Raw genomic sequence first — 23,559 nt, 5'->3', positions numbered from 1 at the left:
ATGCGTACAGAGCTGAATGTAGCAGGAGCCCGATCAATACTCATTACTCAACTCAAGTAATGGACAGTCACTATTTAAAAAAATAAAAAGTTAGTAAGGGGATGAATCGTCACAGTGAAATGTAATTAATTCCAGAACTGTCTTGGCTACCTGTTAGGATTTCAGGCAACATGTGAAGTGTGCCCTTTTGCCATTCTGCCTGCAGCAATATGTATGACATAAGACCTTTAATTAAAAATCTTTACTTAAGTTGCTTTATTTCAGCTACAAATAACCTTTATTTGATGTAATGTAATAAAACATTTTCAAGTTTAACAATATGTGTCTGACCATAAATAATCATTTAAATTATGAATATAAGTATATACGGTCACTTTAGCAAATCTGCGGTTCAGGAATTTGTACAAGCTTTGTCTGAAAGGACGGTGCCCACCTCCCCTTTCAGGAAAGGCAGCCCTTCCCCGTGTCCGGTAAGAAGCAATGTCAATGAAAGTTGGAAGAAGTCCATAGTCCACGCTGGAATTCCACTTTATCCTGTGAGAGGACAGCTTTCTTTTTTGTAGGAAAATAATATATTCTCTTCAGTTCTCTCCTATCAAACGAAGGCTTGCATTCATTTTTCCCTTGTAGGTACAGGTACTCTTCTGATTTAGTGTTTTTCTGTCTCCTTAGCTCACACTTATTACATAGTACCATTTTCTAAAAAAATACTATCCCCAAAGGGACATTTTCTGTTTCCTCACCTTCCCTTAATGTCTACCATGGGGGAACAGGGAGGTCAGGGGACGGAGTTGCCCAGGCACACATTTAATTTAAGATACAGAGAACACAAAAACGAATTCTCTAGAAGGAACAGAATAGCATTCTGGAGCATTTCCCAAGAGTGGTCTAGCTGACCTTGGATTCACACAATTCAATTGAATACAATGCTGCTCAACAAGAACGAACGTGCTCATGCTACATCTCCAGACACATCACAACCGTTCATGGAAAACCCATTATTTCCATACATCTTCCACATAACACGTGGTTATGGACCAGCCTGTGGGCCCACTGCACCCTTGTATTATATAACTGAGATTCAGAAACATGCCGATAATCCTGTTAATTACAATGCAGTTACGTAGCACTGGCACTTCATCCCAGTAGAAACCCTCACCTCTCAGGACCCAAGATAGAGCCTGACTTTTATGCTTCTCTCCATCCCGAGATCTGTTCCTGAGTTACACCATAACAATAAGTGAGTTAACAGAGAAAGTACGTTGGAGGGCAAGTCACAGGGACCCTGCAGAAAAGCCAAACTATTTGACAGAAGCTTGAAACAAACACTGCTCTGGGAAATCTTTTGTATTAGCTGATGACTGGATTCTGTTTTCTAACATGAACATGCAACATATTCAACACTATGCTTACCGCAGTTTGCTTGGAAAAACCCTTCTGTCATACAAGAAAATACATTCTGTCTCATGAATGATTCCTGAATAGTCACCACAATGCCTAAACTCGGAAGCATGGGAAATGTGCATTGGAACTTTCTCCCACTTGTGTGGATTTGGACATATGCAAAGCACCAGAAACTGCTTCCTTTCTGGAACCCAGTTCTGTTAGTGTGCTTACTGCTGAGATGATCTGGCTGTCTTAAACTGAGAACACACACTAGCACTGATCCACAGGAAAAGCAGAGGTCACGATCCCCCCCGTAAGATACTTTGTACAACAGATCACCCTGTTTGTCAGGGCTTAGCCATCCCAAGGAAGAAGCCGCATCCCAGTCTGCAGTCTCCGCAAACGATTTCGTTCTGTTTCCACCTCTATTTAGCCTTGTTTATTTCCTCTCCATTATTCCACTTTCGATCATGAATCATGACCTTTTTTTCTACAGTAGTCAGAGTTTTGTCTATAAAAGAGAGAGAGAGAGAGAGAAAGAAGAAAATGATTTAGCAGAACCGTAATGTGAGTTTTCATTTTGTGGTGGGTGGATTTAATTTTTTACGGCAGTCAGTAATTTGAATCATTTGTGGCTTCTAAGGGATTACAAGCATCTTTAAAGGGAAAGAAAAAGTGCTGTGGCTCTTTTCATAAATTTCATAACTTCTGTAAGTTGCCAAGGCCTTAATATATTTGCAAATCAGCCCCAAATAACCCATTTAGAAAATCACTTTTATAATACAGCTGTAGCCAAAAATGAATTTGCTCTCAAAAATTCTTGCAAAATACCACAGCACTTGCCCTGCTTGAAAAGAATAATGACTACCAATGAGAAGTGTTCTCCCTTTCAAACCTAGGAAGGTGCCTCATAGTAAGCTCTGTGTGCAGAGACCAGGAAACCCCAATTCCCTCACTTCCTCCCTCTCAGACTCACAGAAGTGTGGCATGAGCATGGAGAAGTGTCAGCCACTCTCCAATGGCTGAGAAAAAAATCCCCTTCTCCTGGTGTAGAGCCACACGCCCCTAACTCCATATCTCCATGGGCCTCGACTTACTACACCACACCTGTGCTTAAGAGCTAGGTCTACAAGGCCCCAGGGTCTGGGACACCCAGTCTCCACGTCCCTGCCCCATCCAAAGCACCCCCTTCACTTGGCTGTCCTGCCATCGGTCCTGTTCTTCCTCCTCTGATATCCCCCTCTCAGCCTGGCCCTTCGGGACGGGTGACTCAATTGGTGGATTTCCCAGGTAACACTTTCCATGGCTTTGCCCTGCAGCCTCACAGAATGGCACCTGAGGACAAGTGCCACACTTCAGCCCAGACCCAGCACTCTAGGCTCCTGGGCGTCTAGGAATGGAAACGGGAAGCAGGCTGCATCACCAACTGTGCTCCACAGATACTGATTCCAAGCCCAGGGCCTCTGCCTGTTCAGCACAGAGGAGCGACCACACTTCCTCTGTGGCTCAGCACTGCTCTGCTCGCACCAGGTCTTGTGCCGAACTCCTCTAGGCTGCTGCACCGTCTGCAACGTCTCCCTCTGCTCACCAGCCACCTGCTAGCCAGTTGTGATGGTCTGGGGATTCCAGCACCCAAACATCTCAGACACCCTGGGCCTCGTTCCTGGTCTCGACACCACCCTCCTCATGCAGGCCCTCCTGACATGAGACCTCGCCCTTACGTCAGTCTCCTAAACCATCCCTCTTCCCTTCTTATGAAGCCTTGGTCTCACTCCTGCTCAAAAGCCCTTCATCTTCCTCCCCCAGCCCTGCCCACCTGGCCTTCCATGCTGACCCCAGCCTACCCCGCTTCCCAGTGTTGCTGAAGACATGCCCCAGGCTCCTCGTCCCCCTCCATCCATGTCTGTGCTCCTCTGTCCCTGCTGTCCCCTCTGCCTGCAGCAGCCCCCACCCCACCTCCACCCCTACCAGCCCTTCTTGTTAAAATTCCACTCTTTCTTCAAGACTCCCCTCAACCATTCCTCCTTCTTGGTTTCTACTATGGACATTTTCTTCTTAAGAATTCCCCGCCCCCAGCTTATTTTTCTTCTGTACCCCTCTCTACTGCTTGGTTTTATACTGTCCTATGTGTATTTATTAACCACTAAGAAAACAAAAACATATATATTATAAAAAGCAGGAGAGGGCAATCACCTGCCTTTCCTACTTTAAAGAGATGTTGCAAAGTTAAAATGTAGGAAATCGCAAAGCGTGAAACAAGCTATTACTGGTTGATGATTTAATAAAAAACAAAGTGCTGAATTCCAGCTAGTTAATTATGAGGAAAATACTATTGTGGGGGAAAAGGTCCACAAAATAATAGCAAACTTTTTGTTTTGTTTGTTTCTGCCTTTAAGGCAACATCGCATCACAAATACACGGGGTTTTAGGAGCCTCGATATTTCTTCCCAATTTCCTCTGGGATTCATTTCATTTTATTTTATTTTTTAATTACTGGTTTCCATAAAGAAAGGGTAGAATCACCCTGAACTCCAAAGTTTCAGCACAAACCCTGAAGCAGTATATTGGCAGAATTCATGGCAGAAACCCAAAGTTACTCTGCCTCCAGTAACTGCTGAGAACCACTACAATTGACAGGGATTATAAACGGCTCTTTGAAGAGAAACACAATATAATTACCAAGAAGAAAAAAAAGAAAGAAAAGGAAGAACTACTTCAAAACAAGATCATGACATTCTTTTATGTGGAAGTATTTTAGACACTGCTTTTCAATACTGTTCATAAATGATGTCAAAGAACAAACTTCATCAAAACATGATACTTAAAAGCAATTTATGGCAATTCAAAGCAAATCCCAAAGTAAAATCATCAAATTAAAAAGAAAAAAAAAGAATCCCTGATTATATCATATCACATTATCACATTTGGGTTTGTACAGTATTACCAACCTTTGAATACTTGTGAAAAGGATTAAAATTGATAGTAGTAAACTAAAATTACCAGTGCAAAAGTATTCACAGCCTTTTTCCCTCTATTCACTCCATTACCCCAAGGAAAGTTCTCGAGTGCATGCTGGACTTCTGAGTCTCTGGTTAGGCTGATCGAGAAAACGGGAAGAAATGGGTAAATATTTGGGAGTAGCAACACACAGTCTAGTAGACACTTTACACAGGAAAGGAAGAAAACTATTATGTAGGAGAAAAAATAGAGCCAAGAAGGCAGAGCAAGCAGAAAAAGTAAGGGACTAGAACCAAGCAGCCAGGCAAGGAGCTGGAGAAATTAGAGGGAGGAGCCCAGAGTCTCCAGGGTGAAAGGCAGAGGAGAGGCAGGGGGAGCAAAGGATTCTAAGAAGGCGTGCCATGAGCTGTGAATTGGATACCATTTGTCATTCTTCCTGAGACTCCAGAGATTGGCTCTGTCATCCATATTCCATAGAGTTAGGAGATGTTTGGGGTTATCCAACTAGTGTTGATGTGAATGCAATCGTGCAGAGTATGGTCTGTGTGGGTTATTATTCTGGTTACAAGTCTTTCACTAGCCATCACACCACCTCTACAGCCACCCCAGCCCACCAGATTCAGGGCTTCCAGAACCTAGGACTGTCACTTATTAATCTTTCTACCCCAACCATGCCTGGCACCAGGCCTTCTCCATAGTAAGCCCCCAAATGTTTCTGGGAAAAACAAGCCACTGAAGAGACTCTTGACATCCTTCTGACTCACCCCACACAGTACCATAAATCAGTCTTTGCCACTTTGATGACTCTATTCCCCTACTTGAAGACTCACTGATGGCTTACTACTGTTTACACCAGAACTTCCCAACTTTAGCATTATGGGCTAGGCAATGTTTTGTTGTGGAGGCTGTCCTGTACATTGTAAGATGTTTAGCACTAACCCTGGCCTCTACCCAGTACATGCCAGTAGCACCCTCCCTCACCCCCTACCTGTGACAACCAAAAATATCTCCAGACATTGCCAATGTCTCCAGTTGCAAGGGGAGGGAAAAATTACTCCTGGTTATGAACCACTTATCTATACTAAAGTCCAAATTGTTGGAGCTGGCATAGAAGATCCTCATAATTTCATCCTAGTCTACTTCATCTTTTCTACTCTGATCTAACAGTTCCCTCAACCTAATGCTCAGCTTCAGTCACACAGTCCTTTGAAAAGCACCCACATTGGTACTGCTATAAAAAAATGCCCCCTTCACCTGGAATACCATTTCTGCTCTCCTTTAGCTATAAATATTTGGACCACCTTCACATACTCGAGCCCACATCCTGGCACCATGCCTTCTGAAGGATCAGAATGTCTTTTCTGATCAAGATTAGTATAAGATCTGGGTTATTTTCCTTTCCTTCAAATCTTATAGCTTCTCTTGTCTCCACTTTTCCTTATTACAAAAAAGGATGAATGTGCATATGGCTTAGTCTATTCAGGCTGCTAGAACAAGATACCATAAACTGGGTAGCTTATGAATAATAGAAATTTATTTCTGATAGTTCTAGAGGCTGGGAAGTCCAAGATCAAGGCACGAGCAGATCTGATGTCTGGTGAGAGCTTGCTCTCTGCTTCACAGATGGTGCCTTCCAGCAGTTTCCTTACAGGGCAGGAGGAGTAAACAAGCTCCCTCAGGCCTCTTCTATAAGGGTACTAATCTCATGAGCACAGAGCCCTCATGACCTAATCACCTCCTAAAGGAGCCACATTTTAATACTATTGTATTGGAGATTAGGTTTCAACATATGAACTTGGGGGTAGCGGGTGGGGGGAGACAAACATTCAAACCATAGCAGCATATGCCTGTATTGGTGCATGGCGTGTCCGATGGAAATACACACACAAAACAAGGAAGATGTCATATACTTTCTCTATCCTCCTTAATGCATGGCAGCCACACAATAGCTCTATCACCAGAAATTTCCTAAAGTTCATAGATATTTTTAGGCCAGTACTCCTAAATGATTTGAATATTCTGTAATTATATATTCAAACTGTGAGAGATATAAAGAGGGGAGAGCAGACTAAGGCCTGTGGGCCAAATCCAGCTGGCAGCCTCCTTTTGTAAATAAAGTTTTATTGGTACATAGCCATGTCCATTTGTTTACTTGTGCTGATGACAAAGGCAGAGATGAGAAGTTTTGATAGAGACCATACGGCTAGTGCAGCTTAAAATATTTACTGTTTGGCCCCTCACAGTAAAAGTTTGCTAACCCCTGTCTTAGACTAAGAGGAAAACAAAACCCAAGCCTCCGTACTAGCTAAAGATACAAAGGCAAATATCCTTGGACTTTATATTAGCTGATTTATTTTTATAAAAGGCACAGTATCATAGAAGTTAAAAGCACTTTGAACACAGACTTCCTGGGCTCAAATCCAGTTCTACCACCCTCATCTATCTGTATGACTGTGAGGAAATTATTTGACCTCTCCAAGCCCTTGTTGGGTTATTTTCGGAATGCAGGTGAAGAAAACCAACCTCTCATAAAGTTTTCAGGATTAAGTGATAAAATTCACAGACTGCTCAGCATAATGCCTAACAGTGAATCCTCAGCAAATGTGGGTGTTTATTATTTCAAATTGGGAAACCTGTTTATGTTACATTTTTTAAAATTATCATTTTGTGATCTATCTGAATTATCTGTGAATTATTAGCTAAAATAATCAACAAAATTATTCTCAAGTGCTTTGACTGTGTAGGAGGCATGCAAACACACTGGCATTTTCTAGTTCAGGATTCTATCTGTTCTTTCCTAATTTATATATCAGCTGCTTAACTGGACCCCCTGCCACTCTTCTTTCACTTTGTGTGCCCTGCGCAATATTGCCAGAGAGACCTTCTCAAACACATCCCTCAGCGTGCTCCTCCTGAGAACTGAAACCAACATGCTTTCCTTTTCCTGTGCTAGACAATCCTGGGGCCACATAAAATAACCTTGCTACTTGTTCCGGCAAATAGTTGCTTCCAGAAGATAAGGCTGTACACCAACTAAAATTACTTATTTAACAAAACTAATAGCTTGTTCATAAATACTTGCTTCAAGGCCCTCATCTAGCTAAACCCACTAATCCAAAGAAAGCTATTATGTCAGAAACTCCGCAGAGTCCTCACCAGTTCTCTACCTTCAAAGCACTCAGCCAAAGCCCTAAAACTCTATGAATAATCTCGCCTACTTCCTTCATCTAAGAAACCAGACTCCGTCTAGGAGATGTCCTTCCATAAATGCAGTAAGTCTAATAAACCTAACTTACTTAGAGTAACAGGTCATTCTACTTGTCTTCTTAGAGAGCTGATGGCTATAATCCCCAGCTCAAAAACATTCATTGGCTATTCACTGCTTAGAGACTGGAACCATTTGACAAGTAGTATTGCATAATAGGCAAGAACACCCACATTGGGGTGATTCATACCACATCTACCACATAGGGGCCATGTGATCTTAGGTCAGTGACTTTATGTTCCTGACCCTCAAGTTGTTCTTCTGAAAACTGGGGATGATAGAAGCACCTATTCTGCAGGTAGCATGGTGTATAGCACATAGTAGTAGATATTCAATAATTGTTAGTAGTTATTATTTTTATTTATCATCTATTATGTGTCAGTCATTGTACTAGATTCCACTAAACTAAATCTGACTAACACATAGCTCCTTCTCAAAAGAAGTCATAATCTGGAGAGCAAACCCTAGTGGTCAATTCAATAGAATCTCATAGGCCTAGAAGGATTCCTGGGTTTGATCATCGTACCTGCTCTAGAAACTGAAATTGTATTCTTTTTTTTTTAAATGCTACTTTTTATATTGTGAACAATTTAATAGGTACAAAAGAGTGTATATAATAGAAGAAGTAATTAACTAATGAAACTACACCCAGCTCAAGAAATAGCACAGCTGTCGTCTTCCAACTTTGAGTTGTAAGAAAAGGCAGTCCAGTCTATGAAAAATGTGCTGCAGCAGGATTTGGATACTGTGTGATGTAGACTGACTTCGTTGTGACACTAGCTAAGTGTGGGACATCCCCCTCTCCAAGTCTCAGTTACCTCCTCTGTCAAATGAAGGGATTGGACAAGATGGCCAGGAAGGTCCCTCTCAGCTAGTGGCCCCTGGTTCTCTGGCCGGTCCCTTTGTGCCGGGCTCAGTGAAGAGGAACGCCTCCTCTTTCAAGTATGACACTAATCTGCTCACTGTCTCACCAGCACCTTCCAATTTCTCAGTCCAAGTTTCTTTTCCCTTGGTTGGCTTTCAGAGGTATCTCCTCTACTTTAAATGTAAAACAAAGTCTTCATTTGACCTGCTGATGACCCTAACTACTATACTGTCGCCTTCCTCCTTTACAATGCCAATTTGTTAACGTGGGGCTTCCTGGTGAAACTTCCATTTCCTTTTCACCACCTGCCCTTGGCAATCCTTTCTCAGATCCTAACCCACCCCCATAACTGCTTCCTGGAAAGTCAGTCGGCCCTCCTGGACAAACGCAACAACTCGTATCAGTTCTCAGCTGCAGAGATGGCCTGCAGCACTTCCTGTGGCTTTCAAGTCCTTGCCCCATCCTGGCATCTCCCCACACCAACCACTCTCCTTTTGCCCGGGCTGCTTCCTTTCAGCTCACGTGAATGTAACTGCATAGTGGAAAGATCATTTTTGCTTCCTTCCTCAAAAGAAGAATTCATCAGTGAAGGATGAGGTCATCAGAAGAGGGAGGAATAAATAATAGCAACTAAAATGATGTTACAGGAATTCAGATCTAAGGACTTAATTTGGACTCCATTTATGGAGAAAGGATGGACAGTATCACCTTCCTTGTCATCAATCACAGGAATCGCAATTCATCAGCAAATCAATCTCATCTTCCAGTTCACATGAGTACTTATCTTTGGCCTTTGGAATTGTATTGGGTGGCAGACTGGAGTCTATACTATTAAGAATTCAAATCTGATAGCTGAGCAGAAAATAAGCTAGCTACGGGTTCAGGAAGCTTTCTGTGATGTGTTGCAAGAAGAAGCTGCATAAAAGGGGTATGGGGTGGGGGGAATAAAATGAAAATAGTGATAAATGACCTTACAGCACAATCTCGGGTCGCTCCGGCCGCTCGGCAAGCTTCAGGGCCTCATGCATGCCTGCGGCCGAGAGCTTGCGGTTGATGTTCCGGTACTGGCACTGGAGCAGGCTGCGGTAGGTGGTCCTCAGGTCCCGGTTGAAGAAGGCATATATAAAAGGGTTAATGAGAGAGTTTGCATAGCCCAGCCACAGAAATGTCCTCTCCACCCACAGCGGGATGCAGCTGCAGGCGGTGCCGCAGATGAAGGGCCTGGCTGTGGACAGGAGGAAGAAGGGCAGCCAGCACACGGTGAAGGCCCCCACGATGATGCCCAGCGTGGTGGCTGCCTTCTGTTCCCTCTTAAAGATGGAGATGTTTTTCCTCTCGTGCTTGAGGAGTCTCGAGAGGTTTGCACACTCCTCCACCTCCTTCTGCAGCTTCACCATGCCGTTGAGCGCCACCACGCTGTCCGGCTGCACGCGCGGGAAGCCGGGGAACTTGTGCTTGGCGGCGCTCTTCCTGGCGGCCTTGTAAATCTGGTAGTACATGAAAAGCATCACCGACATGGGGATGTAAAACGCCACGGCGGTGGAGTAAATCGTGTAGCCAAAGTCCTGGCTGATCAAGCACACCTTGTCGTCATTCACATTCTGAGCCCAGCCGAAGAGTGGGGGTAGAGTGATGGAGGCGGACAGCAGCCAGACGGAGAGAATCATTTTGGCCATGCATTTCCCGTTCTGCCGCACAGGGTACGTTAGGGGCCTCGTGATCCCGAGGTACCTAGGAGAGAAACGGACAGACAACAGGTAAACTCTGTGATCGTAACTGTTCAAGGGAGGCAGGACCACCAGCCAGGCACCACCGCCCATCCTCACAGCAGTCCTTCTAGGTAGCCATCATTATGCCCATTCTCCAGAAAGGTAAACTAAGGCTCTGAGATGCTACCTATTTTATTCCAGGTGTCACAGTCCACCACCATGCAGCCTGTGAGTCCTCTGACTCTAAAGTTAGTCCATGCTTTTTGCATACCTTGTAGCTTCTCACAATCCATGTAAGCAAAAACCTGAAATTTAAAAACCTGCCCCTCGCCACCCCCACCCATGACCACAGCCACCAAAATCAGCCAGGAACAAGACATGAACATCCCATGATATGGGATGTTCTGACACATCCTTGAAAATTAACCGAGGTCTACCACACTCTGATATTACACACCCACTGATCTCCTCAGCTGTCTTAATTGAAGCCAGCTTTTAATTCATTTTCACTTCCCCTTTGCACTGCAGTAAAAGCATTTATTTAAGATCGCAGAGATTTTTGAGCTAGTTTGGACATCCTAGAGGTTTGAAATGGAAAATAGAACGTAATCATTTTTTTCACCCAGAAAATTCTCACACGACAGCAATGTCAGAGGAACAATCTATAAAATAAAAAACAGCCTGCCCCTCCAGTTCTGAGGAGGATCACAAGAAAAGGCATAATTCTGAAAAATATTAGGCAAATCCAACATTTTCTCTGTGTTTAGTTCTACATAGGAAATAAATATTTCTCCATCTCTGTTATCAAAGTTTTATAATGCAAAAGAGACTCTGCAAACAGAGAAAACATATACAGTAAGATGTTTTGCCAAATGCTTATTATTTTTCAGCTTTCCAAATCTGTATTTTCCTCTATATTTAACAGTCTCAGCTTCTATTTTAGGAAGGATGCAAAGAGTGCTTCAGAAGCAGAGACAGGAAAAAGCTGGTCATTTTGTTGTTGTTGTTTTACTTCCTTTATGTATATAAAAGACACACTATTGAACCATAAAAAGGAAAGGTACAGAGAGTCCCTAATTCCCCCACAGGTTATTTTGTGAAAGTCAGCAGTTGGTAGGTCAAAACTTAAAAATATAATTTCTGCTAGAAATACCCTTGGTATCTAAATTATCCCACAAAAGTCCAAAATCATATTTTCACAATGAAAATTAGCATCATTGCAATACTTACAAGACAAAATTGAAATACAGTAAAAAATAAGCCAGATTTGTGTATTCATCCAAAATACTTATTCATTCCTTCAACAAATTCTAGTGGAGCACCTTCTATATGACAGGTACTGCTCTAAAGGTTGGGGATATGGCAGTGAATAAGAGACAAAAATCTTGAATGCAGGCACATGGAGAAATCACGTGAGGTGAAGGGGAAGACTAAGGGAACTTCTGAACCCCTCCAAGGACCCAGGTGTTCACGGCACTGGTTCTTCACTTCACAGCCTCTGTCTTCCCTTCTTGGTAAAGACAACCCTCAAATACCATCCTTAGGTTACCAGCTGTAGTTAGGATTACGATGTGGCTCCCAAATAGAATGAAGGAAGAGAAAGAGGGAAGCCTTCCTGAGAATGCAAGAATAAGAGCTGGAAAAAATAAAGGAAAAGAGAAAAGGAACTAGGAAGAACAGAGGCAGAAGAGTAAGGAAGAGGGAAAGAGATAGGAAGAGAGAGAAAAGGAAAATATGAAACAGGGTTTGCCTTATGTGGAATTCTCTGAGTATCAAACTAAAAAAAAAAAAATTAGAAAAAAAATCTTTCTTAAAAAAAGGAAAATGAGGAAACTCTAGAAAGATGTCAAAACTGACTGGATACCCAAAATTAAGGGCTTCTTGCCAGAGGCTGAATGTAGAAATTCCATTTTTAAAAGTCTCCCTTCTTTGCTTTGCCTCAGGTGCCTTCTCAAATTGTTCACTGATGGAAGTCCTTTGCAGATCTCTCTTTTGGATCTAGTCCTTGCTCTCTACTAGCTCCTGTGAATGGGGCCCTTTGAGTTCCTTCCTTGTTTCCCAGATCCCCCCAGCAGCATTTCCCAAGACTTGGACTTTGATTTCTCTTGTCCCTGTCTATTTCCCAAGCATCAACTGCCTGCTCCCAAGCCTGGATCTGGCATCCAAGACACCAACTCAGGCTGGAGCCCCAGGCTCACCAAGGAGTGGAGTCCAACAGGTAGAGAGGTTCCTCAAACAGTTCCTCAGGTGGCCACCAGATGGCACTGTCAGACCATCTTACCCATAACTGACGGGTCCGTGTTGATATGGTAGATGGTTGGAACAGTTAGGTGTATGTTGGAAGGGCAATTACTCGCAAGAAAAGAAGTTATATTTTATTTGTGGGGTACAAAAAAATTAGCAAGCCTGGAATTTATAACCTGGTGAACTATTTTGAAGAAGTCAGTTCAGTTTTGCCTTCCATTCCTCTACATTTTCCTTACTGGAATGAGGGACTATACACCTTCAAGCTCAAGTAAAAATCCTGCCTACATAAATAATACAGAATTTACAAAGCTTAATCCTTAGATATTAATTAATAGAGTAACAAAGGACTCTAATATTATCAGAATATTAGATAATCTCATAAAAGCAGTACTTTTATTCACTCTAGTATACTTAATCTGACATATTTTGATGATGAGAATTGGCCCATATTCAGTCTACACTGGATGTACAAATTATTTATACTCCATAAACTCTGTCCTATTTCGGGCACCATTCTCTCATAGTTTCAAGTCACATCCTACAATAAGGTAGTTATATTTATTTTTTTAGTCTCCTGAGTACCACTTGGAGGGACTTCAGAAGGCAAAAATCAACTAAAAGTTTACTAGAAAAAAAAGAGTGTTCAGCAAAGTGTCTGGATAGAAAATAAATAAACAAAAGTCAATAGCTTATATTTTAACCGTTAACAATTAGAAAATATTATGGGGGAAAATGATTCCATTAACATTAACCAAAAACTTAAAATATCTAGGAAAAATCTTTTAAAATAGCCAAGGCCCATATGAAGAAAATACAAAATGCTACTTAGATACGTAAAAGAATACTTAAATCTATAAAGAAAAAACCTTTTTTCTTCAATAATAAAATCCAGTATTATAAAAGTACCAATTTTCCCTCAATTAATACTATACAACCTCAGTTGAATACCCTGGCAGGGCTTTTGTTAATTTGACCATAAGATTTTAAAGTTCATCAAATCAATATGCAAAAATGGACAGATAATCTGGAAAAGAATAATGAAGGGATATTTATCCTGTTTAAAAAAATAGTATAAAGCCACAGAAATAAAATTCCAATAATAATTATTCAAAAATAGATAAATAGAATGGAATAGGTCTCATACATGGATTCAAACGTATAAGGGAATTTAATATAATAGGAGTCATTTTAAATCAGTAGTAAAATATTGGATATTCATGAAGTCTGACAGCTGGCTAGCAATTGGAGTAAAAATAATATTGGCTTCTTATCTTTCATCTTATTAAACACAAATCCCAGATGGATCAAAGATTATCATGCAATAAATTAAGCCCTAAGGCTAGTAGGAGAAAATATAGATATTTCTGCAATCTGAGATATCAAAGGCCATTCTTAACTATAATAGAAAAGCTTGAAACTATAAAATTAAACATCAATAAATTTTTGTGACAAAAATTTTATCGACAAAATCAAATAAATAAATGATACTTAGTTTAATTTAAAAATCACTATGTGCAGAGTTAAAAGTTAAACAACAAACTTGGAAGCCAAATGACAATATCCCAATATTCACAGATCTTTTACAGGTCAATTAAAAAGACAACCATCCCGGCCATCCCAGTGTGTATATATACACACTGAAATGTCCACAAGAACATCCACTAAACTATCAATCTGAGTTTTATCTGAGCTGTAGAGATTTTAGTGGCTTTAAATTTTCTTTGTACTTTCCTATGCTTGAATTTTTATAAGCATGTAAAAAAAAATCCCACTATTTTACGAACAAAAGATTTAAGAGGATTCTGTGATTCCTAAATTACCTAAGTGATTCTGGCAATAGAGAGAATTTGGTTCATAAAATCTTTAAAAAGATGATAATTAAATCTTATATTGTTTTACTTGATTAGCTTGTCAAAAGTGTTTTATTACATTCATAAATTCACACAAAAGAAAAAGAACTCATCAGCATTCAAAATCCTATAATTACTATTAACATACAAAGTAATATTGGTATTCAGGGAAGTATTTGTCCAAATTATACATTCAATCTCCCAAACCCTGTATAGTATAAATCTTGCCTCCAAGAGAGAGAAAGAAAAAAAGAAAAAGAAAAAAACTTGATCAATTCTGAATATTCCTTAATATGCACAGTTAATATTTTATCACGCTAACTTTTTATGCTTACTGTTAATTAGAAAGCAGGGTACTTATAAAGCCTTCAAAATTTGACTTTAAAATGCATACAAATGTTAAAACAGTAAATCTCAGAGACAAAGGCACCAAAGAATTATAAAATTGAGAAATATATGCAACTCACATTAGGGGTTCCATTGAAGTAGAGGTTCAGAGAAAAAAGGATTAGAGAGTTATAATTTGCATAGGGAGAGATTAGAAGCAAATTAACTCTTCTGCCTGTCTTCCATTCTAACTGTATAGAAATGGTAGATAATGGTTCTTTAATTAAATGACTTCTCTGGAGTTTCACTGCTATGGCATAATAATTTAGGGGGTAAAAGAAACTGGGTAGAATTATTCTGAAATACAGTGGTTTTTAGAGTGTTCAGCTTTAAAAAGGTTCTCACACTTAACAACACCTCTTCTAGGAGACTTCCTCCTTTTTGGCAGGCAAATTCCACTAGAATTTCCAGCCAATATTAGCAGTTTCCCAAACTGCCAGATTATCAGAATCACCAAGGAGCTTTTGAAACATGCAGATTCCCAAACCACTATTCTCTGTCAAGGAGGTTTGGAGATACAGGATTTAGGATTGACTGCTCTAGGTTTTTATTCCATATACTGCTGTCAAAGTAGCCTTTCCCCATTCAATTACAAGAACTTTACATGTATCATATGGAGAGCTTTCCCTTTACTTTATATTTATATATTTCATCTTAATGGTTTGCTTCTAGTTTGGCCCTAACAAAATCATTATGAATGTTTCCATTATTTCAGCTATTAGTTCTGTCTCCCAGTACTATGCTAAATGAGGAAGGCATAGTTTCTGTTTTAATCAACATGTAGATTTTTTAAAAATGCATAATACACCACAAGGTTTTATAACTTTTTGACCACAGTTCACAATAAGAATATATTTATGCATATAAGAAATTGATGTGTGTATCTATAGGTATTTATAAAATTGAAACAAAAGTTTCACAAACTATACTTACCATTATAACCATTATTTACTCTTTTCTATTCTATACGATTCTATTTTAGACTTTTTAAATGCTGGTCTTAATGGACTAAGTTGATTTCATAACCCAATAATGGATCATAGCCCAATGTTTGAAAATTGCTGACCTTTAATAAACATATGAAAAGGTGCTCAACGTCATAAGTCATGCGGGAGATGCAAATTAAAAGCACAATGAGATACCACTAACAGCCATCAGAATGGTTAAATTTAAGATAACGAGAGAATATGATGATAATAAAAACTATAATGCCAAGTGTTCTATGAAGATATGGAGCAAATGCAATTCTCAGACACTACTGATGGGAATGTAAATTGATGCAATAACTTTGGAAAACTATTTTTAATATCCACTAAAGCTGAATTATATATACTCTATGACCTAACAATTTTTCTAAGTATATAATGAATATTAACCAAAATACATGTATAAGAATGTTCACAGCAGCACTACTGGTAGTAGCCCCAAATGAAACCAGCCTATTCTGCAAGAGTAAAATAAGTACAACTCTACAATAGTAGAATGGGTACATAAATTGTGTTATATTTATACAATGGAATTCCATAAAACAAAAATTAACCAACTCCTGCTTAAGCATCATCATGGATGATTCTCACAACTGGATGTTGAGTTAAAGCAGCTAAAAACAAGAGAACACACTACTCAAAACCAGGCAAAACTAACCTATGGTAACAGAAGCCAGAGTGGCAGTTACCTTGGGGGTGGAAGGGTTCCTAATCAGTAAGAGTATATATGAGGAAAATCTGGAGTTCTGGAAATGTTCTATTTTTTTTTTTTTTTTTGAGACAGAGTCTCACTCTGTTGCCCAGGCTAGAGTGCTGTAGCATCAGCCTAGCTCACAGCGACCTCAAACTCCTGAGCTCAAGCTATTCTCTTGCCTCAGCCTCCCAAGTAGCTGGGACTATAGGCAAGCAACACCATGCACAGCTAATTTTTTCTATTTTTAGTAGAGACAGGGTCTTGCTCTTGCTCAGACTGGTCTCGAACTCCTGAGCTCAAGCAATCCTCCCTCAGCCTCCAAGAGTGCTAGGATTACAGGTGTTCTATTTCTTTATCTGAGTATGTTACATAGGTACTTTCACTCTGTAGAAATTAAATGAGCTGTGCAGTTATGATTTGTGCAGTGTTCTGGATGTATGTAAATAAGTTTATTTTTATAATATTAAAAGTAAATTTTTAAAAATGCACTGGTATTTGACATTTGACATTAACCTAAATGTTGATCTATTCTCTAAAATCATTATTACAATGGGGTTCCATTTTCATCAGTGTTTCCAGCTACAATTATAGTTAGGAACAGTAAACAACCTAAATTCCTCGTTCTGACCTCAATATTGAGAGAGAGAAGTAGATAAAAGAGAGAAAAAAAACCAAAGAGCAACAAAATTTGACAAAGTTTGGAAACAATAACAAAAGCCTCCTTTTTGAGAAAGTATATTATTATAAAACAAGAAATGAGTTTCCCTTTAGAGAAAGAAACAGAATTAAAAGAAAGAAAATCATGTGAGTCGAAAAGTACTTTCAAAAATTCACATACTATATTAGTTAACTGTTGCTACATAACTAATTACCACAATAGTGACTAAAAACAACACCAATTTATTATTTCACAGTTTTGTAAGTCAAAAGTCTCAGCACAGCTCAACTGAATTCTTTACTCAGGGTCTCACCAGGCTGAAATTAAGATGTTGGCTGTGGCTGAGGTGTCATGAGGCTCTGAGTCCTCTTCCAAGTGCACATAGTTGTTGGCCAGACTCATTTCCTGGTAGCTGTAGAACTTATGGAGATTGCATCTTCAAGGCCAGCAGGGGAGCAACTACTGCAGCTCTGAATCTCTTTGATCTTTAGATTCTCTTTTAAAAGGGTTCACCTGATTAGATCAAGCCCACCAACATTCAAGGGAAAGGAATTACATAGAGCATGCACACCAGGAAAGGACACTCTTGGGCACCATGTTAGAATGCTGCCTACCATGGATCCTATGTGGTAATAGAAGCTCCGGATACAATCTTCCACCAAGGGAGCTAAATAAAGATCTATATACTACCTATTCAGGTTGAGACAAGCCTTCCAGTAAGACTAATTTTGTCTGTCCTCTACCATAAGGCAATTATTTCTGCTGTATTTTTCTGTCATTCAATGTTTCTCTTACTGTCAACTCAGTTTTTTGTCTACCTATATCTATGAAAAACTAAAAATGAATTTTTAGATAATTACAGAAATTCATGAAAATGAATAGTGTGGAAGGTTAATAGTGACCCCTGAATTATGCTTGATGTTAATCACTTCAGTTGTATCTGTACTTACAATAAACTGAATTTTCCCAAAGAATTTAGCCTTTTATTCCTCAAAGAAAAAAATGAAATGGAAAGGCAATGAGTGAGCCAAAAATTTACCAGCAATAATAAAACAAAGAAATGACATAAAATCTTAGCTATAAACTTTAAAAGGTTATAGAGGCAGGAAGACAAGAAAATATTCTGGTTTATGACGGTACTGAGTGGCTTTTAACCCATCCCACCCTGTAGAAGCAGTACTGAAGAAAGGGGGTGAGTAAAATCCCTAAATTCTGATTAATACCCTCATATTTGGGGAGAAGCAAATTGAGCCAGTGAGAAGCCAGCCTAAGGAAGAGCAGAGAGAAGCCATCAAGAGCAAAAGCCCCATCATGCCATTTTAGCAGAGTTAAGAAGGGCCACCAGGTTTGTTACCTTTCAGGACACTGAGCTGAACTGGGGATACAGAAACGCCAAGTTCCAGAAGATGGGTAATTACTTCACTTAGAGGAATGTGCTCTGGTCCAGGCCATTTAATGAGAATTCAGAAAAAAAGAACAGTCCTCCCTAATGGACTTCACTCAGCTGCAGTGGAGTCTACTCCCTTCCCTTCCCCAACCCTACACCTTCAGGATACAGAAAAGTAGATACACTGAATCTGGCCTAAAAGGAAAGAAAGAACTGATATCAAATAAGGTGGAATATCAAGGTGAATTCAACCGCACTATGTGAGAACAAACATAAAGACTTAAATAAACAACCCATGTTAAGAATGAGCAAGATGGAAAAAAAAAAAACCTGTTACAACTACTATACAAACAAGCTCCAATAACAACCACCATGAAAGAAAAAAAGAGAACACGGAGCATTCATTCCCCAGACCAGTGAAGAACCAAGTCAAGTAAAAAACACAACCTCATTTCCTTACAAATACAGTTCACCGTAAGAGATCTTAACAAATATATGTACTCACTGGCCGAGCGCGGTGGCTCACGCCTGTAATCCTAGCACTCTGGGAGGCCGAGGTGGGTGGATCGCTCGAGGTCAGGAGTTCAAGACCAGCCTGAGCAAGAGCAAGACCCCGTCTCTACTAAAAATAGAAAGAAATTATCTGGCCAACTAAAAATACGTATACAAAAAATTAGCTGGGCATGGTGGCACATGCCTGTAGTCCCAGCTACTCGGGAGGCTGAGGCAGTAGGATTGCTTAAGCCCAGGAGTTTGAGGTTGCTGTGAGCTAGGCACTCACTCTAGCCTGGGCAACAAAGCAAGACTCTGTCTCAAAAAAATAAAAATAAAAAATAAAAAAAATATATGTACTCACTAACGCAGAGGCTCAAAGATGTTAAAACAACAGAATGAGATGGAAAAACAGACTGTTGAGTTAAGGAAGTAAATTGAGACCACCAGTGTGGATCTAATGGATGAATCAGAAGCAGCTGGGAATAGAAGCAGACACACCTGAAAAGCAGCCAGTGGTGTGAAGTAAAGGCTTGAGGTGAAAATTTATTCAAGCCATTAATAGACTTCCAGTACTATGCTGAATAGAACTGGTGAGAGTGGGCAACTTTCTCTTGTTCTCAATCTTAGAGAAAAAGTTTTCAGCTTTACACCGTATTACGATGTTAGCTCTGGGCTTGTCATATATGGCTGCTATTATGTTGAGGTCCATTCCCTTCCATACCCAATTTGTTGAGAGTTTTTATCATGAAAGGATGTTGAATTTTGTCCAATGCCTTTTTCTACATCTATTGATTTGATGATATTATTTTTATCTTTCCTTCTGTTACTGTGGTGTATCACATTTCTTGATTTGCATATGTTGAACCATCATTTGCTAGTATTTTGTTGAGGATTTTTGCATCTATTTTCCATCGGGGATATTGGCCTATAATTTTCTTTTCTTGTAGTGTCCTTGTCTGACTATGGTATCAAAGTAATGCTAGCCTCGTAAAATGAGTTTGGAAGTGTTCCCTCCTGTTCAGTTTTTCAGAAGAGGTATAGAGGAATTGGCCTTAATTCTTCCTTAAATGTTTGGTAGTTTCACCAGTGAAGCTATCTGGTTCTGGACTTTTGTTTGTTGGGAGGCTTTTTACTATTGATTCAATCTACTTACTAGTTATTGGTCTGGTCATATTTTCTATTTCTTCATGATTTAGTCTTAGTGAGTTATATGTTTCTAGGAATTTGCACATTTGTTCTAGGTTATCTCATTAGTTAGTGTATAATTATTCATAGAAGTCTCTTATAGATCCTTTGTATCAGTTGTAATGTCTCCTCTTTCATTTCTGATTTTATTTAAGTCATCTCTCATTTTTTAGTCAGTCTAGCTAATAGTTTGTTGATTTTGTTTATCTTTTCCAAAAACCAGCTCTGTTTTATTGATCTTTACTATTGTTTGTCTAGTCTCTATTTCACTTATGTCTACTCTAATCTTTATTATTTCTTTTCTCCTGCTAACTCTGGGATTAGTTTGTTCTTTTATATCTAGTTCTTTGAGGCGTAAAGTTAGGTTGTTTACTTGAGCTCTGTTTTTTCTTAATGTAGATGTTTACTGCTATAAACTGTCCTATTAGAAGTGCTTTCACTGTATCCCATAAGTTTTGGCATGTTGTGTTTCCATTTTCATTTGTCTCCGTATATTTTTTGATTTTTTATTTTTTCTTTGACCCATTGATTGCTGTTTAATTTCTACATATTTGTGAATTTTCCAATTTTCTTCCTGTGATTGATTTATAGTTTTATGTCATTGTGGTCAGAAAAGATACTTGATATAATTTCAATCTTCTTGAATTTGTTAAGACATGTTTTGTGGCCTAATATATGATCTATTCTAGAAAATGTACTGTGTATACTTGAGAAGAATGTGTATTTTGCTGCTGTTGGGTCGAATGTTCTATATATGTATGTCTGTTAGGTCCATTTAGTCTATTCTTTTGTTCAAATCCACTGTTCCCTTATTGATATTCTGTATGGATGATCTATTCATTGTTGAGAGTAGGATATTGAAGTCCCCTACTATTATTGTATTGCTATTTATTTCTCTCTTCAGTTCTGTTAGTATTTCCTTTATATATTTAGGTGCTCCTATGTTGGGTGCATAAATATTTATAATTGTTATGTCTTCCTGATTACTGACTCCTTTATCATTATATATTGACTTTCTTTGTCAGTTGTGACTGTTTTTTGACTTAAGGTCTATTTTGTCTGATATAAGTGTAACCACCCCCATCCCCTTTTCATTACCATTTTCATGAAATATCTTTTTCCATCTCTTCATTTTCAGTCTTTCTGTGTCCTCAAAGCTAAAATGAGTCTCCTGTAGACAGCATATCATTGGCTGTTTTTTTTTTTTTTCATCCATCCAGCTACTCTATGTCTTTTGACTGGAGAATTTAATCTATATACATTTAAAGTAAATATTGATGGGTAAGGATTTACTACTGCCATTTTGTTAATCATTTTCTGACTGTTTTCTAGGCCCTTATTTCATTCTTTCTCTCTTGCTGTCTTCCTTTGTGACTGGAAGATTTCTTGTAGTAGTACGCTATGATTCCTTCATCTTTTATGTATCTGCTACCTATTTTTCCTTTGTGATTACCATGAGGGTTACATAAAATATCTTATAGTTATAACATCTTATTTTAAGCTGATAACAACATAACTTCCACTGCATACAAAAACTCTACAGTCACCTCTTCTACCCTTTACAGGTGCACTTGGCAGGGAAAGAACTTTACCAGTCAGTCCAGCCTGTGGTTCTGGATAGGGCAGCTGGTGGCATTTGCAGGCAGGTGGAGCTGGCTGTTGTGTTCTCCAGTTGAATGGGGCCGTTGCCAGTGCTCTGAGGTTGGGTGGGTCTCCTGGCTGGGCTCTCTGATGTGGAGGGGACGCTGGCTGGACTCTGCATTCAGGCAGGGCCCACAGGCTGTGCTCAGCAATTGGACAGGGCCTTAGGTGGGCTCCATGGCCAGGCAGGGTCACTGGCCAGGCTTCCTGGTTGGATGAAGCCATAGGCTATACTCCTCAGTTGGGCAGGACTGCTGGATTGGCTCTCTGCTCAGTGGGGCATGGGCTGGGTTTCACAGCTGGGAGAGGTCACTGTCTGGGGTCCCTGGTTGGGTGGAGGCTGTAGGTAAAGACTTTTTTAAAATTGTAATTTCAGACAATAATTTCATTCACCTTCCAATTGGTCCTTCTTTACAAATCTCTTAATGAACTTGGTAAGTTTGAAATTAACTGCTGACTTAACCATTTTCAATTTCTCAGAAATTTGCACAAATTATCTTTGCACTATAAATTCTTGGGTTGTGAAGTAAATTTTGGGAGAAAGCCAGTTCTGTCCTTCCTAATGGTATATAATCTCCTAATCAGCTGTGGCGGACAAAGTATGGCCATATATTCTCTGCAGGTAAATGATTCTGTTCCCTGTTATTCTGGGCTGGCCTTGTGACTTGTTTTTACCAGTAGAGAGTACAGGAAGTGATGCTGCATGACTTATGAGGCTGAGCCTTAAGAGATCCTCAGCTTCCGCCTTCACTGCTGGGTAAATTCCCTCTGGGAAGCCAGGTGACAGGTAAGAAGTCTGTCATTCTGTGAGGAAGCCCAAGCTAACCATGTCAGGAAGAACAGGATCACTTGGAGAAGCACTGAGGAACCAGACATGAGTGAAGCACCTTCTGGGCCATCTCCAACACCAGCTGAGAGCAGCCAAATGAATAATCCTACATGATGCCACCTGACATGGAAGACTCTGCCACGTGAGCCCTACCCAAATCCCTGACCCACAGAATTAGGTGCAATAATAAATAAAAACAAAGTTACAGGGTGGCTTATTATGCAACAATAGATAACCAAGACAGCATAGCAATACCATATTCTCCTATCCTGCACAGGGTCTTAGAAATTGGATTTGCTGACAAGCATTTCACCTCATTACTAGGAATGTCTGTCCAGCGCTTCTTTCATGTAGCACCTGCAGCCCCTAATGGAGAGCCACAAACACTCACTAGTGCTTGAAGCAACCCCAGGGTTCACTCCCTGCCCACTTTTACTTTGACCCCATCTTGATTGACTGATTCATCTCTTCTCTCTAAAAACATGCCCTGAATATCCAGAATATATCAAGCACTGTTTTAAGGACTGAGGATATAGTAACAAACAAAACAGACATAAATCCATGAAGCTTACAATCAGGGATGGGGCAGAGAGATGGATGATAAATTAATAAGTAAAATATTGAGTAGGTCAGATAATTATAAGTTCAATGAAGAAAAACAAAGCAGGGAAGGGAAATAGAGATTTCAGGGTGAGACTGGGGGCAATTTGCAACACAGATTTGCATTTCTCAAAGTCCTTTCATTGCTCCTTTCCAGGCTAGGCATTTAGAGCTCAGCTTTTCCCTACAAATTTGAAATTGGCTTGTCCCTTTAACTTGAAGACCCTGTTATCTCAAGCAGGACTTCCCTACCCAAGTCTTAGTCAACAGAACTCCAAACTCTCCCCCTGCAAGGAGCACAGTCAAAGAGCACTGACTTTGTACCTACACATACTTTCTTCCCTCCTCTAGGGTCTGGCTTCTAAATTACTTCTCTTTCTCTCTCTCTTTAACTTTTCAAGTTTACAGGTTTATTTC

At 39.8% G+C, this 23,559-nt stretch overlaps 1 protein-coding gene across 1 annotated transcript in view; it reads right to left on the bottom strand.

Moving 5' to 3' along the window:
• Positions 1–226: 226 nt before the first annotated feature.
• Positions 227–23,559, bottom strand: part of HTR7 (5-hydroxytryptamine receptor 7) — an 83,307-nt gene continuing 59,974 nt past the window's right edge. Inside the window, exons 2-3 of the mRNA XM_045568297.1 lie at positions 9,450–10,205; positions 227–1,897 (exon numbers count right to left, since the gene is read on the bottom strand). Of these exons, the coding sequence (XP_045424253.1) occupies positions 1,855–1,897; positions 9,450–10,205 (799 nt within the window). The 3' untranslated portion in view covers positions 227–1,854. The remainder of the gene's footprint in view (positions 1,898–9,449; positions 10,206–23,559) is intronic.

This window comes from Lemur catta, chromosome 14, assembly GCF_020740605.2.
Source record: "Lemur catta isolate mLemCat1 chromosome 14, mLemCat1.pri, whole genome shotgun sequence".
In the NCBI taxonomy this organism is placed as follows: Eukaryota; Metazoa; Chordata; class Mammalia; order Primates; family Lemuridae; genus Lemur; species Lemur catta.
The sequence above is the reverse complement of the archived record's forward strand: the minus strand, read 5'-3'. Positions and strand labels throughout refer to the sequence as shown.